The sequence below is a fragment of the Helicoverpa zea genome, chromosome 5 (genome assembly GCF_022581195.2).
Source record: "Helicoverpa zea isolate HzStark_Cry1AcR chromosome 5, ilHelZeax1.1, whole genome shotgun sequence".
In the NCBI taxonomy this organism is placed as follows: domain Eukaryota; kingdom Metazoa; phylum Arthropoda; class Insecta; order Lepidoptera; family Noctuidae; genus Helicoverpa; species Helicoverpa zea.
In genome coordinates, this window is record NC_061456.1 from 9,528,229 (window position 1) to 9,541,633 (window position 13,405).

Below are 13,405 nucleotides of genomic sequence, written 5' to 3' on the forward strand. Positions count from 1 at the left end.
GCTTGGGCTTTATAAAGTGACTGTTCAAGTTTAACGTTATAACCGGTTTTTCTCGGGACCTCTGGGACCGATTTCCAAAATATTTGGATTTCGTATTAACAGTGCAGTAAAGAACCTATTTCGACCACTTTCACTACTGGGCAAATGGCTCAGGCTTTGTTAAGTGACTATCTATGGAGAACATTTGAACCGGTTTTTCTCAGGACCTCAGGGACCGATTTCAAAAATATTTGGATTTCGTGTTAACAGTGCAGTAAAGAACCTATTTCGACCACTTTCACTACTGGGCAAATGGCTCAGGCTTTGTTAAGTGACTATCTATGGAGAACATTTGAACCGGTTTTTCTCGGGACCTCTGGGACCGATTTCAAAAATATTTGGATTCCGTGTTAAGAGTGAAGTAAGGAACCTATTTTAACTATTTCCACTACTGGGCAAACGGCTTGGGCTTTGTAAAGTGACTGTTCAAGTTGAACATTAGAACCGGTTTTTCTCGGGACCTCTTGGACCGATTTCCAAAATATTTAGATTTCGTGTTAACAGTGCAGTAAAGAACCTATTTCGACCACTTTTACTACTGGGCAAATAGCTCAGGCTTTGTTAAGTGACTATCTATGGAGAACATTTGAACCGGTTTTTCTCGGGACCTCTGGGACCGATTTCAAAAATATTTGGATTTCATGTTCAGAGTGCACTATGGAACCAGCTGGAACTACTCCCACTGCTGGGCAAACTTTGAGCCCAGACCCTGGCATTGTCCTTATCCATTTAAGATGGAAAGTGATGCTTGGACAAATGCAATATAATCTCAGTCCCTATAACGGAAATCGACTAACGTAGGTAGGATGAAATTGGATGCCCATCTCTACGTTTCCTTGACAAAAACAAGTTTGCTAGCGGCCGGTCTGTCGGTTGAAACTGCGAAGATTTTGAAAATAAAGTGTGCATTTATTTACTGCAGGTAAAGAGTTGGTAACCGAACATACACAAATTTTATAATGGCAGAACTACCGTACCAAGCGGAATATGCTAAAAGTGGCAGAGCTTCGTGTAAGGGATGTAAACAAAAAATTGACCAAGGAACCCTACGTCTTGCCATTATGGTGCAGGTTAGTCACACATTTTATATCACGAATATAATAAGTACACAGTACACTTAAGTGTATCGCTGTATTGCTAAAATGATAATAAAAAGTCCTACTAGCCTGGCCTGGCGTTGGGTCTATATCTGATGTCGTCTTTCTAGCTTACAAGTCAAGTAGACAACAAACTCCATTGTTCTACTCAAATGTCATCTCAGTAGTATCCAAATCCAAATATAAAAGTTATAACTTTTGAAAGTTATAACTTTTATAACATTTGCTATAATATAATATAAAAAAAAATAAAAATGCTCTCACAAATCCTATTCCTTATTTACAGTCAGTATAAGTTGTTACCTATCTCTCTGTCTAAAATATCCGATCCTTTTATGAATATGTATATCTGTTCCTTCACTAACTTCCCTAACTCTTCATTTTAGTCGAAAGATGAAATTTTCCTTAAATAGTAAATGTTACAGTTTTATTTACCTGCATTGTTATTATGAAATAAATAAAAAAATAAAGATCACTTGGACTTCCATTTTATAAAACTTTGAGCTCCCTTTGCTTCACTTTAACCCAAGGTAAAGTGAGGTGACTAAATTATATAATATTACAGTCACCGTTCTTCGATGGCAAGCAACCAAACTGGCACCATGAAGACTGCTTCTTCCACAAGACTCGCCCTACAAGTGTTAGGGAAATTGCCAATTTCAACAAACTCAAGAGTGCTGATCAGGACAGAATTAAATCTGTCATGGGTATGTTAGCATACACTGCAGACTTGTTATGTTATTATTATGATTTTAGACCAGTATACATTTTTGTCCACCAACAAGGTGGACAGACGACCTTATAAAGGTCGCTGGAAGACGCTGGATGCAGGTCGCTTCCAACAGGTATCTGTGGAGATCAAAGGGGGAGGCCTATGTTCAGCAGTGGACATCCTATGGCTGAGATGATGATGATACATTTTTAGATTATTTAAAACCATAAGTCATGGCTCATGATATTTTTGTGGTATTTCAATTAAAAAAAACTGTTCTATGCAATAGGCTAGTTTCCTAAAAAATAATAATTAGTCCGTCTTGTAGATTGTCCAAAATTAAGCGATACGTATTTTTTCTTTTTTAAATTGGATCAGAACTTGTTAAGATATAGCGTGTTAAAGTTGAGTGTGACGTCACAAGTTGCTACAATTTTCAGGACACTGTGACGTAAAAGGCCCCCACTCCTAATTTTTGAAGAGTATTATCTTTGTCATTTTATGTTTAATTAAAAAAAGAAAAAATACGTATCCAATATTTTTTTATTATCTAAAAAGCGGACTAAATATTATTTCATTATTTCGACCCTGGACACTACCCTATTATACAACAAAATATTTGTGAATAATTTACAATAAAATTCATTTCATGTACACAAGCTTAAAAAGTATGAAAATATACTGATGTAATTTATTTATTTGATGTGCAATATCTATCTCATAATATTCACATAATTATTTTTTTTGCTAAGTATTAATAAATTAAAGTCTATTCTCTGTACCATAGAAAATTCAACTGGTATAGTGATGCCAGTTGAAAAACCAAAAGGAAAGGGCAAATCCAAGAAGAGGGCAGCCGATGATCCTGTATCCACATCCACTGCATTGGCACTCAAAGATTTTCGTGTAGAATACTCTAAGAGTAGCAGGGCTACATGCAAACAATGTGAAATTAAAATATGTAAGGTAATGAAGACAAAATTTACTTAAACAGTGTAAAATTTTCTTACTTTAATCAACCCATCCTGATATTTGAAAAATGTAATTTAAAAAAATACATTTCAGGATGAAGTTCGTATATGCAAGATTGTGTATGACACAGAAGTAGGTAGCAAGTATGGTGGTCAACCATTATGGCACCACGTGAAGTGCTTTGCAGAGAAAAGGGCTGAGTTCCTCTTCTTTGCTGGAGGGGAGAGCCTACCTGGGTTTGATACTTTATCAAAAGAGGACAAGGCCATGGTCAAACAGGAGATTAAGTATGATAACTTTCTATGATTTTATTATACACCAGCTGTTTTTTCGCAGTTTCACACGCATTCTCAAGGTACTACTGCCTGTACCTGGATAAATTATAGCCTACTAGCTTCCGCCTGCGGCTTCGCCCGCTAAGACCCGCCCGCGTAGAGTTCGGATATATCGCGTTTCCAAGAGAATTCTTCAAAAGTCCGGGATAAAAACAATCCTATGTTCTTTCTCAAGCTCAACTCTATCTCTGTACCAAATTTTATTGAAATCAGTTCAGTGATTTAGACGTGAAAGCGTAACAGACAGACAGTTACTTTCGCATTTATAATATTAGTAGGGATAGATGACTAAAATAAATAATATTTTTCAGACCATTCAAAGCAGATGATGTACCAGTCAAGAAAATGAAAGTGGAGCCCAAAACGGAGGCAGATGTTAAAGAGGAAAAAGAGAAAGATAAGAAAATAAACAAACAAAACAAATTGTTCCATAAATACAGGGCCGCTTTAAGTGAACTGAAAAAAAATGATCTTGAAGAATTACTTGAAGAAAATTCTCAGGAAATATTTTCTGGTAGAGATGAGGTATGTGTAGTGAATTAGTTACTCTTCTTTTAAATATAAATTCAATAACATTGAACCTACATAGACATGGACTGCTTTGCACATTAGATGGGAAGGAGCCATCCTCTACAAAATGGGCTTTCTAATACTGAAACAGTCTCAAATCAGACCATTTGTTCCTCAAATTTGTGTGTTTAAGAAAACTTCAGCTTATGTAATATTAAACGTATTTAAATAAGCTAGTTTCAGAATAAAACTAATACATAATGCATAATATTGTGTAGCCATACTATTGAAATTCACAGATGATATGAAAGTATGATTTTATTTCAGTGTTTGGATCTGCTTGCCGACTGCATGGCATTCGGAGCTCTTGAACCCTGTCCTGAGTGCAAGCAGGGGCAACTAGTGTTAGACACATTTGGTTATAAATGCAAAGGTAACCAGTTCTACTTTTTCGAATCTCTATATTATATTTGTCATTTGTTACATTGTTAAAAAAAAGAATGGCTTTATTGTATGACAAAAATCTCCTAACAGTACCTGCGTACATTAATATTTTTTTATTCCACAGGTAACATAAGTGAATGGACAAAATGTTCGTACGTCACTCAGAATCCTAAGAGAAAACCTATGATTGTGCCGTCTGCATATCAAGGAGGAAGCATTTTCAAGAGATATAAGCCCAAGACCGATGTCAGACTGTTTGACGCTGAACCACAGCCTATACTAGTTGTTGTTAAAAACGAGGCGACCGCTACGTAAGACAATTTATATATTACTAGCTTCCACCCGCGGCTTCGCCCGCGCAGAGTTCGGTTATATCGTGTTACCAAGAGAATTCTTCAAAAGTTCGGGATAAAAACAGAGTTACTTTCGCATTTATAATATTAGTAGGAATTTTATTTATTTGATTTGATTAACACAAGTTCAAGAGTCAATCAGAATAGAATAGAATAGAATATTCTTTATTGCACACCAAAACAAACATAGACAAGGACATTAGAAACAAATACGTGTGAGTACAACAGGCACACACAACACAACAGGACAGAATAGGTACAATCCTTGGGAAAGAAACTAAATTAATTAATTTTTCATTTAATATTTCCAGTGTTAAGAAAGAATTGCCCATTCCACCACTGAAAAACCTACAATTCTTCCTTTATGGCAAGTTGAAGGATAAAGAGGAAACTAAAAAAAGAGTTCTGAAACTGGGAGGTCTTGTAGTTAGCAAGCTAACTGATACTACGGTCGCTGTTATCTCAACTAAAAAAGATGTCGAGAGAATGCCTGAAAAAATGGAGCAAATTAAGTCTATGGATATTGAGGTAAATACTTTTTAATGTTACTAGCCTCCACCCGCGGTGTTACCCGCGTCCCTAGGTAGCTGCTTCCCGTAACCATATGGTGACAAAAACTATCCTATGTCCTTCTCCCGGGTCCAAGCTACCTCCCCTCTAATTTTCGGCTTAATCGGTCCAACTGTTCACGTGTGATGGCGTGACCAAGAGATATAGGGATTCATTTTTAATTAAATATATAGAAGGACCTTTTTGATATACAATACAACCCAATATTTTTAGTTTTTTAATTTTCATATTTTCTGTATAATTTCTTCATATTTCAGGTGGTTGAAGCTTCATACCTCGATTTGATTGAGCAAGATGGTACAATTTCTAAGTCATTACAATTAATTAAGGAAAATAATATTGCTGATTGGGGATCTGATGTAAGTAGAAAAAGATAATTAAAAAAAAAAGTTTTAAGGGTATTAAAACACTTTAAAGGGATACTTATTATTATTATTTTTCCTTTATGTTTTAATTTTGTTTTGTAGCCAGCTACAAGAGTGCCCCAAGATGTATTAGATGGAAAGTCTATACCAAAGTCTGGTAGCATGTATGTTAAGTCTACTAAATCTGCAGTGAAACTGAAGATTCAAGGTACATTTATTTTTCTTTTTGTTTCAAATAATTTCAAAATACAGAGATGAAGAAAATCCTGTTTATCCTTGACTTGAAAAAAAGTGCCTATGGAAGTTCTTCTCCAGAAGACCCACTCCTTAGAACTTGTCAACTAGCTTGACATTTCAAAAAATCTTTAATAGGCCTATTTGAAATAAAAATATTTTTTGTTCATTTGTCATTCAAGTAAAGTTAATATTTTCTCTCTCAACCTTGTTTAGATTAGTAGCAAAAGCTCATGTAGGTACTGTTCTCAATACTACGAACCTATCCTTCACCAGGTGGAACAGCGGTAGACCCGCTGTCCAAGCTAGAAGATGAAGCCCATGTGTATAAAGACGAGGATGGCACGAAATACACCGTGGTACTGTCGCAGACAGACGTCGTAGCTCAGAAGAACTCCTACTACAAACTGCAAGTCCTAGAGAGGGATGATAAGAAGAAGTAAGCACTTTTGTTACTTGTAATAACTTTTATGAACACTTATCACGAAATACTCGAACGTTACTTTCAGTTCTACTTAGAAGTATAACGCAAAAAATTACGTAAATGTGTCAGAGATAAATCCTACTAATCCTACTTCCTACAAATATTACAAATGTGTAAGCTTGTGAGAATGTATGGGCTACTTTTTATCAACATACCACGCGGGCGAAGCCACGAGCGGAAGCTAGTATTAAAATTGTGTAGTGTTCCAGTATTCGGCCTATAACCTCCACTTATTAAGTACTATTTAAACTTAGTAGATCGTCCATATCCACGCTAGGCCTGATATCATATAATATTTTTGAATATTTGTTGATCCCTCCCTCCCCACTCCGTAAAATAGCGCAATTTTAGTTTACTAAAAATAATACCAGCCATAGTCGCCACATGATAAATAAGAAATCAATTAATTATATTAAAAAAAGCCAGTCTATTTTTTTTCTGTTCTGACAGCATTAATCATGCTTCTACAGGTACTGGTTGTTCCGAGCATGGGGTCGTATCGGAACAACTATCGGCGGCTCAAAGGTGGAGGATTGTAAGTCGGTACACGAAGCCATTAGGAAGTTCGAAGACTTGTACATGGAGAAAACCGACAATGATTGGAGTATGCGAGATTATTTTATGAAGGTAAGCTGATTGATTTACTCCTAACCTACTATCCTAAGATATTGGTGCCTACCCTGATAAAATTGATTGGGGTGTATTCTATGGTCACTGAATGCTGTTTTTTGACGTGACAACGTATCGACTAATGACTCGATACTACGGGCTGCATGCACGTGTAGACGACGCGACGTCATTGTCCTGTTACGCTCTTTGTCGCGTTCCGTTTCGTAAACCGTACGTTGCCACGTAAAACTACCGTCTGTAAACCGATTATACAGGCAACCATTTTTCATTTTATAAAGATTCATGTATGGACTACTAATTATTTACACTGATGTTGTGTGCTACATATATGTTGAACTTATTTGTTCAAACTTTTACGCATATTTAAATCATACATTTTCAATATACTGCTTATATTCCACATTCAGGTGCCAGGCCGCTACTTCCCACTAGACATGGACTACAGTACTGATGACGTCAACACACAGAATCTAGCCATAGACAATAAATGTGAATTGCCAGTACCAGTGCAAAAACTCATCATCAAGATATTTGATGTCAACATTATGAAGAAAACACTGCTTGAATTTGAAGTAAGAATGTGTAAAAAAAAAATATTTATTTATTGGTTAAGAACAGCAAATAGTTGCATAAAAAGACTTATCACTGAAGACCTTAAAGCTAAGTTAACCATTATGCAGCCTATACTATTGTCCACAGATTAACAAAAACAATATGAAAGTTTGAAAACATTACCAATTAAAAAAAACTTATAATTAACTTTCTGCATTTACATATAAAGTGATTTTGATTTCAGCTCGACACTGAAAAAATGCCCCTGGGTAAGCTTTCCAAGAAGCAAATCAAGTCTGGATACAAAATTTTGTCAGAGCTACTGACTTTAATTAATAAGGGGTCGACAAGCCAAAATAAAATAATAGATGCTACCAACAGGTTATTAAAAGTTTTATTCTATTTTTTGTAAAACTCGGATTCTGCCTATTGTAAAACGTGGACTTAAAAAGTACCGACTTGAGTACAAGGTTCAGACCGTTAACTTTACTTGAGACACTGGTTTAAAACCAGTACTAAAACCGATACTTTCTAAAGACTACGTTTTGGTCAACATTGAACTTGGTGTATGAACAATTGAAAGTTTATATATCATTCGACATTTAAATTACCTTTGCATACAAATCAAAAGTTACTAATATAAAGATTATATTTAAACGTGGCTACCTTTAATTTCAGATTCTTCACTTTAATTCCGCACGACTTTGGCGTGAACAATGCTCCGTTGCTGGACAATGTTGAGCTCATCAAGACTAAGACGGCCATGTTGGACAACTTGCTCGAGATTGAAATAGCTTACAGCCTAATGAAAACAGGTACATAGTTTTTTTTTATCAAATTAAGCTACTTTTTTCATTGGTAGCTGCAAATTCATATATAAAATGGTTTTTCATGTTTTACCTAAGTTAACATTACATAAGTCTCACTAATATCATAATGGCGAAAATTTGTGAGTATATTTGTAACTTCACGCGCAAACGGCTGAACGAATTTTAGATTAAACTGATATAGGCTACTTTTTAACCAGGTACGCGAAATATTTCCCTCAAGAAGCTGGGCATATTATTATCATTCAGTAATAATACATCGCGAAGAATTAATTTCTCAATTCAACTATTTAATTTTCTTACAGACTCTGATGAATCGAACGTCATGTCGGCCCATTACTTGAAGCTGAAGGCGAACATTGCGCCTCTTCCGAGGAACTCGCCCGAGTTCGAGATGATACAAGAGTATGTACGCAACACTCACGCTGCCACACATTCCAGTTACACTTTGGAAATTGAAGAGGTAAGCGAGCTCTTAGAAAATTATTGATAAATGTTAATTAAGGATAATAGCTGTTTAATAGCTCCACATTTTCAGTTGCTGCTTGAGGAAACAATTTCCCTAATATACTACACTTATGTATTCCATTATCTACTTTATACTTACCTGCCCTATGTACACATTTCCTTATGTACTCCCTTATTTACCACCAATATGTACTCTTTTACTTACTCTCTTATTTACTTCCCGTAAATACTCGATTATGAACTCTTAGGCCATAACCCATATTAGCTTAAGAATCAAATTGTTCGATTGTCTGTACTTCCATATAGTATACTCCCTTATGTACCACGCAATGAATTTTCCCTATTTACTAAGTTATGAACTTTTCTTTGCAGGTGTTCAAAGTGGTCCGCGAAGGTGAGGACAAGCGTTTCAAGCCGTTCAAGAAGCTGCACAACCGGCGACTATTGTGGCACGGCTCACGTACCACCAACTTCGCTGGAATCATTTCTCAAGGTCAGTACTATCTATAACACACACACACACACATTGCATAACGCAACATAGTAAAAGAGGAAGAAGAAATCTGAGGCACTTTTCTAGTGGTACAATTCGCGTCAGATTTAACTTTTCAGTTCTGAAGCCATTTGACGCGTCACGCATGTGCACAAGTGTTTCATATTTTTTTTTTTTACTGTTGTGATCCTAATAGTAGCCAACTAAGGACAAGCAAAGCTTCTCAATAAAATCTGTACGAGTAAATGGCAAAAAACTTAATTGTAAATTGTAAAGTTAAGTGGCGCGAACCATACCATTAGAAAAGAGAAATGTTAATAAATTTAAGAATATAATTCCCGAAAATACATAGCTGACGATGAGTTTACGTTTGTTCGTCAGAACAATAAATAACCTCCTTTTTACTTCCTAGGTCTCCGCATAGCGCCGCCGGAAGCCCCAGTAACAGGCTACATGTTCGGCAAGGGCGTGTACTTCGCCGACATGGTGTCCAAGTCCGCTAACTACTGCTGCACCAGCATCAACAACCCCACCGGGCTTATGCTGCTGTGTGAAGTCGCGTTAGGAAACATGTACGTATTAAATACTTAAACTAGCTTTCGCCCGTGGCTTCGTCCGCGAGATGTGCTGATAAAAGGATCCTATGTTCATTCTAGTACCACCAATAATATGTGTACAAAGTTTCATGATGATTGGTTAAGTAGTTTTTGCTTGAAAGCGTAGCAAACAAACGGACTTTCGCATTTATAATATTAGTAGGATTCTATTTGCCTTTTGAGACATTAAGGCTTTTTCACTGGGTACCGATAAAGTTTTATTTAGATATCTGAAAGTTAATGCTATCTGTCAGACAAAGGCTGCTTACATTTTCAGATATGGCTATCTGAGACCTGTGAAACCAAAAGTTATGGTTTTATCTATCAGGACAGTTTCTGGTGGGCCATCATAGACTTTATCTATAATCGGTGAAATTGGCCGTAAGAAAATTTACAGATTCTTCGACTATCGCTAAGTATAATAAAAAGAAAGCAATCTAATAAGGTTCAATTGTTTTGCAATTTTGAACATTCAAAATTCTAACACCATAATATATTGTACAGGCAAGAATGTTACCGCGCGACGGACGTGAAGCTCCCTCCCAACATGCACTCGGCGTGGGGCGTGGGCGGCACGCAGCCCGACCCGGCGCAGGACCGCACGCTCGACGACGGCACCATCGTGCCGCTCGGCAAGCCCGTGCAGAACAAAGTGCCCACCACGCTGCTCTATAACGAGTATCCTTTCATAAATAACACACTGAATAAGATCATTTCTTTATTAGATATCATGCTCCAGTTCGTCACACTGGGAGTAGGTTAATCGGACCAAAAAGACACTACTGTTATTCCGCAGCCAACATCACTACGTACTATAAAACCAAAGTCGCTTTCTCCGTCACTATATCCCTATGTATGCATCTTTAAAACTACACAATGGATTTTGTTGCGGTTTCTTTTAATAGAATAAAGTGATTAGAGAGGAAGGTTTTTATGTATAATAACATCCATTTAATAGTGGAGTATATTTAGTATCAGCCAACAGCATTGCATCCGTGCAAAGCCGGGACGGGTCGCTAATCGTAATATTGCTCAAAGTAACTATGGTGTGGGTGTTAAACTGAAATTTCAATATATAGAAGTTCTACTGACGTAGGAATAGAGATTCTTTGTAATTACTATTTGTCCACTTGTTAGGACTAGTTTGTCTACCGGGGCTGGCGGGATTGTTGAAAGCCTACGAAAGAACATGACGGGTTTTAGTCAGTAAGAGTCTGACACTCCCTCACGCTGCTAACCCCACAACCGGAGGAGTCATATGTTAGTTTCCCATCAAATAAAAAAAGGACTAGTTTGTCATAACATTTCACCCTGTGTTATTAGACAATATTTTCCTTAGCACCCTTCTAGATTCATCGTGTACGACGTGGCACAAGTCAACGTGAAGTATCTGTTGCAAATGAAGTTCAAGCACAAGTATTAAGTACCGTACTTACTCAACAATTGTTTTTTTTTATTACTTTGTTGGTCATATAATTGATCTGTTACTCCTATGTTCGTTTAAATTTTTGTATTAGTTTTAAGACTTTTTTATTGAACCTTCCACTTACATTGTATTACATTCCTAGGGTACTCTAAAAATGTAATTGTGTTAATGTTCTTGTTTTTTGCTTAAAATTTCGTTATTTTTAGATACTAACCCAGCTAGCTCGAAGCAGCCATTGTGATTAGTCGTTACCTAGGTTTAAAAAAAAACTGTGAAAGAAACTTATTGGATACCGCCTAAAGTTAACCAAATGTTTACAATCGGAGATGTAAATAATAATAATGTGGTTAAATTACACTGTTACTCGAATACAAAGCATCACTGTTGTTAGCTGGCTTACTTTTAATTATGTCAGTTACTGTATCTAAATGGCAGTAGCATATTATCATCATCATCCTCCGAGCCTTTTCCCAATCATGTTGGGGTCGGCTTCCAGTATGGCAGTAGCATATTATAATATTACATATTGTATTATTAAAACTTGTTTTAGCTGCTTTTACATTAAAGATATTGTAATCTATCGTTGAAGCCATACGTATACCAAATGCCTATAATGAACATTAATTTTTAAAGCAACCTCAGAATACGTTTTTTCTGCACTTAAGGGTCAATTCCCACTGAAAGAGCAGCGGCCGGCAGCGACCGTAAGAGCACGGACAATGTAAGAGCGCGGCGCGCTCAATCACTTGCATTTACGGCCGCTGCCGGCCGCTGCTCTTTCAGTGGGAATTGACCCTAAAACGGTCGTTTCGGCCACTTCACACCAGAGTCAAAAACAGAACGCTCATATTTTTGTCGAAGTTTGCTCCAATTTTTCTTCATTTTTTTTTTCGAAATGTCTTTTTAGTTTTTTTTAAAAGAATCTCGAATTAATGATTATAAATTATAATGGAAATGAACACTTTTGTATGAATAATGATGATAATGATTTTCAATAATAATTCCTGATTGTCAGAAGTATGTATATTTTTTTATTATTTTTAAATAATTTCATCTTTGTCACATTGATCAGAATAATCATTTAATTATAATTTCTATACACTTAACTACCATATTTTATTTAAACCCCACCATCCACTCATTTCTACTCGAACAAGCTCAAGACTTATATTGCGGTTACTTTACATTTGGCAGAGGAATGTAGTTCGAAAGTTTTTGGAAATCAATTGAAAATACAGCGTAAGTACTTTTGCGAGGAAATTACTTTGACGCCTACATTTTATTTTATAGCAAAATTAGAATAGTGCCCTGCACATACGACGCGTATTTCTCAGGCGTGTAAGTTACGCGAGCGCACTGCGCTGCGTAAGCGTATCATGGATAGATCTGAAAACTAGACACTTTGCGGCCTAATTTGCCTAAGCCTTGGATTTGCTGGATTTGTTCTAGTTAAGAAATGTCCTTGAATTTTTATAGGTATTGTAAAATACTTTGTTAAACGTTACTACAAAATAATTTCAGTACAAAATCAATAACCTGCATTGATACTTTAGTCGATGGATCAACACTACTTACGCTGCATTGGTTTGGTATCATAGACATAATATTAGTAAACAGGACTGCGCATATAAATCCAAAAAACGAGCCGAGTGAAACAGTTAGTACGGGGGCTGTCTGTCCCTTTCTAATAGGGTGACTATGAGATTAAGCTATGTGAGACAAATCCGAATTTGCTAAGATTATTAAACGCAGATTGGTATTGAAGTTTTAACTTACGCAGTTTGTGACCTTAAGATACTTATAAAGGCTTTTAATAATTAGCGGGAATTAGCAGTATAAAAGCAGGAAGATTCGACGTGTGAAGTAGAAGTGAAGACTGATTTTTTTGTATTTCTACTTCATATATAGACTGCTGAGCCATTTATGTCGCCTTTCTTCATTTTTTGGGAAGCTATAACAATAGTACAACAGTTTTAAAATCCATCACCCATATTTTCACTCATTACAAGAATTCATGGGCACCCTAGTTGTTTGGTTTACGAAAATGTTATTATTAGCTAAGCTGTGGAACGATATATTGCAACCACCATAGGATTCACTTTTACAAGTATAAACGCAACACTTTTTCACCATTTAAATAGTTTAAATTGATTTAATACAAAAAATATAAACAAAATTTTAAATGCTGATTACACGCCAAGAATGTTCAGGGTTACCGCTAGAAAAAAAATAAAATAAATTATGTTGTTTATGTTTTAAGAATAATAATTTATATAAATAATTTATTCGTATAATAAA

General features: G+C 36.0%; 1 protein-coding gene across 1 annotated transcript; it reads left to right on the forward strand.

The window, feature by feature from the left end:
- Positions 1-868: 868 nt before the first annotated feature.
- On the forward strand, positions 869-11,497 carry LOC124630448 (poly [ADP-ribose] polymerase). Its single transcript, XM_047164357.1, has 20 exons — positions 869-1,109; positions 1,702-1,843; positions 2,636-2,814; positions 2,914-3,107; positions 3,467-3,680; positions 3,993-4,098; positions 4,234-4,420; positions 4,774-4,990; positions 5,290-5,391; positions 5,500-5,605; positions 5,908-6,070; positions 6,586-6,742; positions 7,153-7,317; positions 7,542-7,678; positions 7,976-8,112; positions 8,430-8,587; positions 8,965-9,085; positions 9,498-9,657; positions 10,186-10,359; positions 11,032-11,497. The coding sequence occupies exons 1-20, from the start codon at positions 999-1,001 to the stop codon at positions 11,102-11,104; spliced, it is 3,003 nt and encodes a 1,000-aa protein (XP_047020313.1). The 5' UTR covers positions 869-998; the 3' UTR covers positions 11,105-11,497.
- The last annotated feature ends 1,908 nt before the right edge of the window (positions 11,498-13,405 follow it).

Excerpts from the sequence above, each read along its gene's own strand:
- LOC124630448 (XM_047164357.1), top strand. The coding sequence starts at position 999 with ATGGCAGAACTACCGTACCAAGCGGAATATGCTAAAAGTGGCAGAGCT. Across the intron at positions 1,110-1,701 it reads GTCTTGCCATTATGGTGCAG|TCACCGTTCTTCGATGGCAA; the intron begins GTTAGTCACACA and ends ATAATATTACAG. Across the intron at positions 8,113-8,429 it reads TTACAGCCTAATGAAAACAG|ACTCTGATGAATCGAACGTC; the intron begins GTACATAGTTTT and ends ATTTTCTTACAG.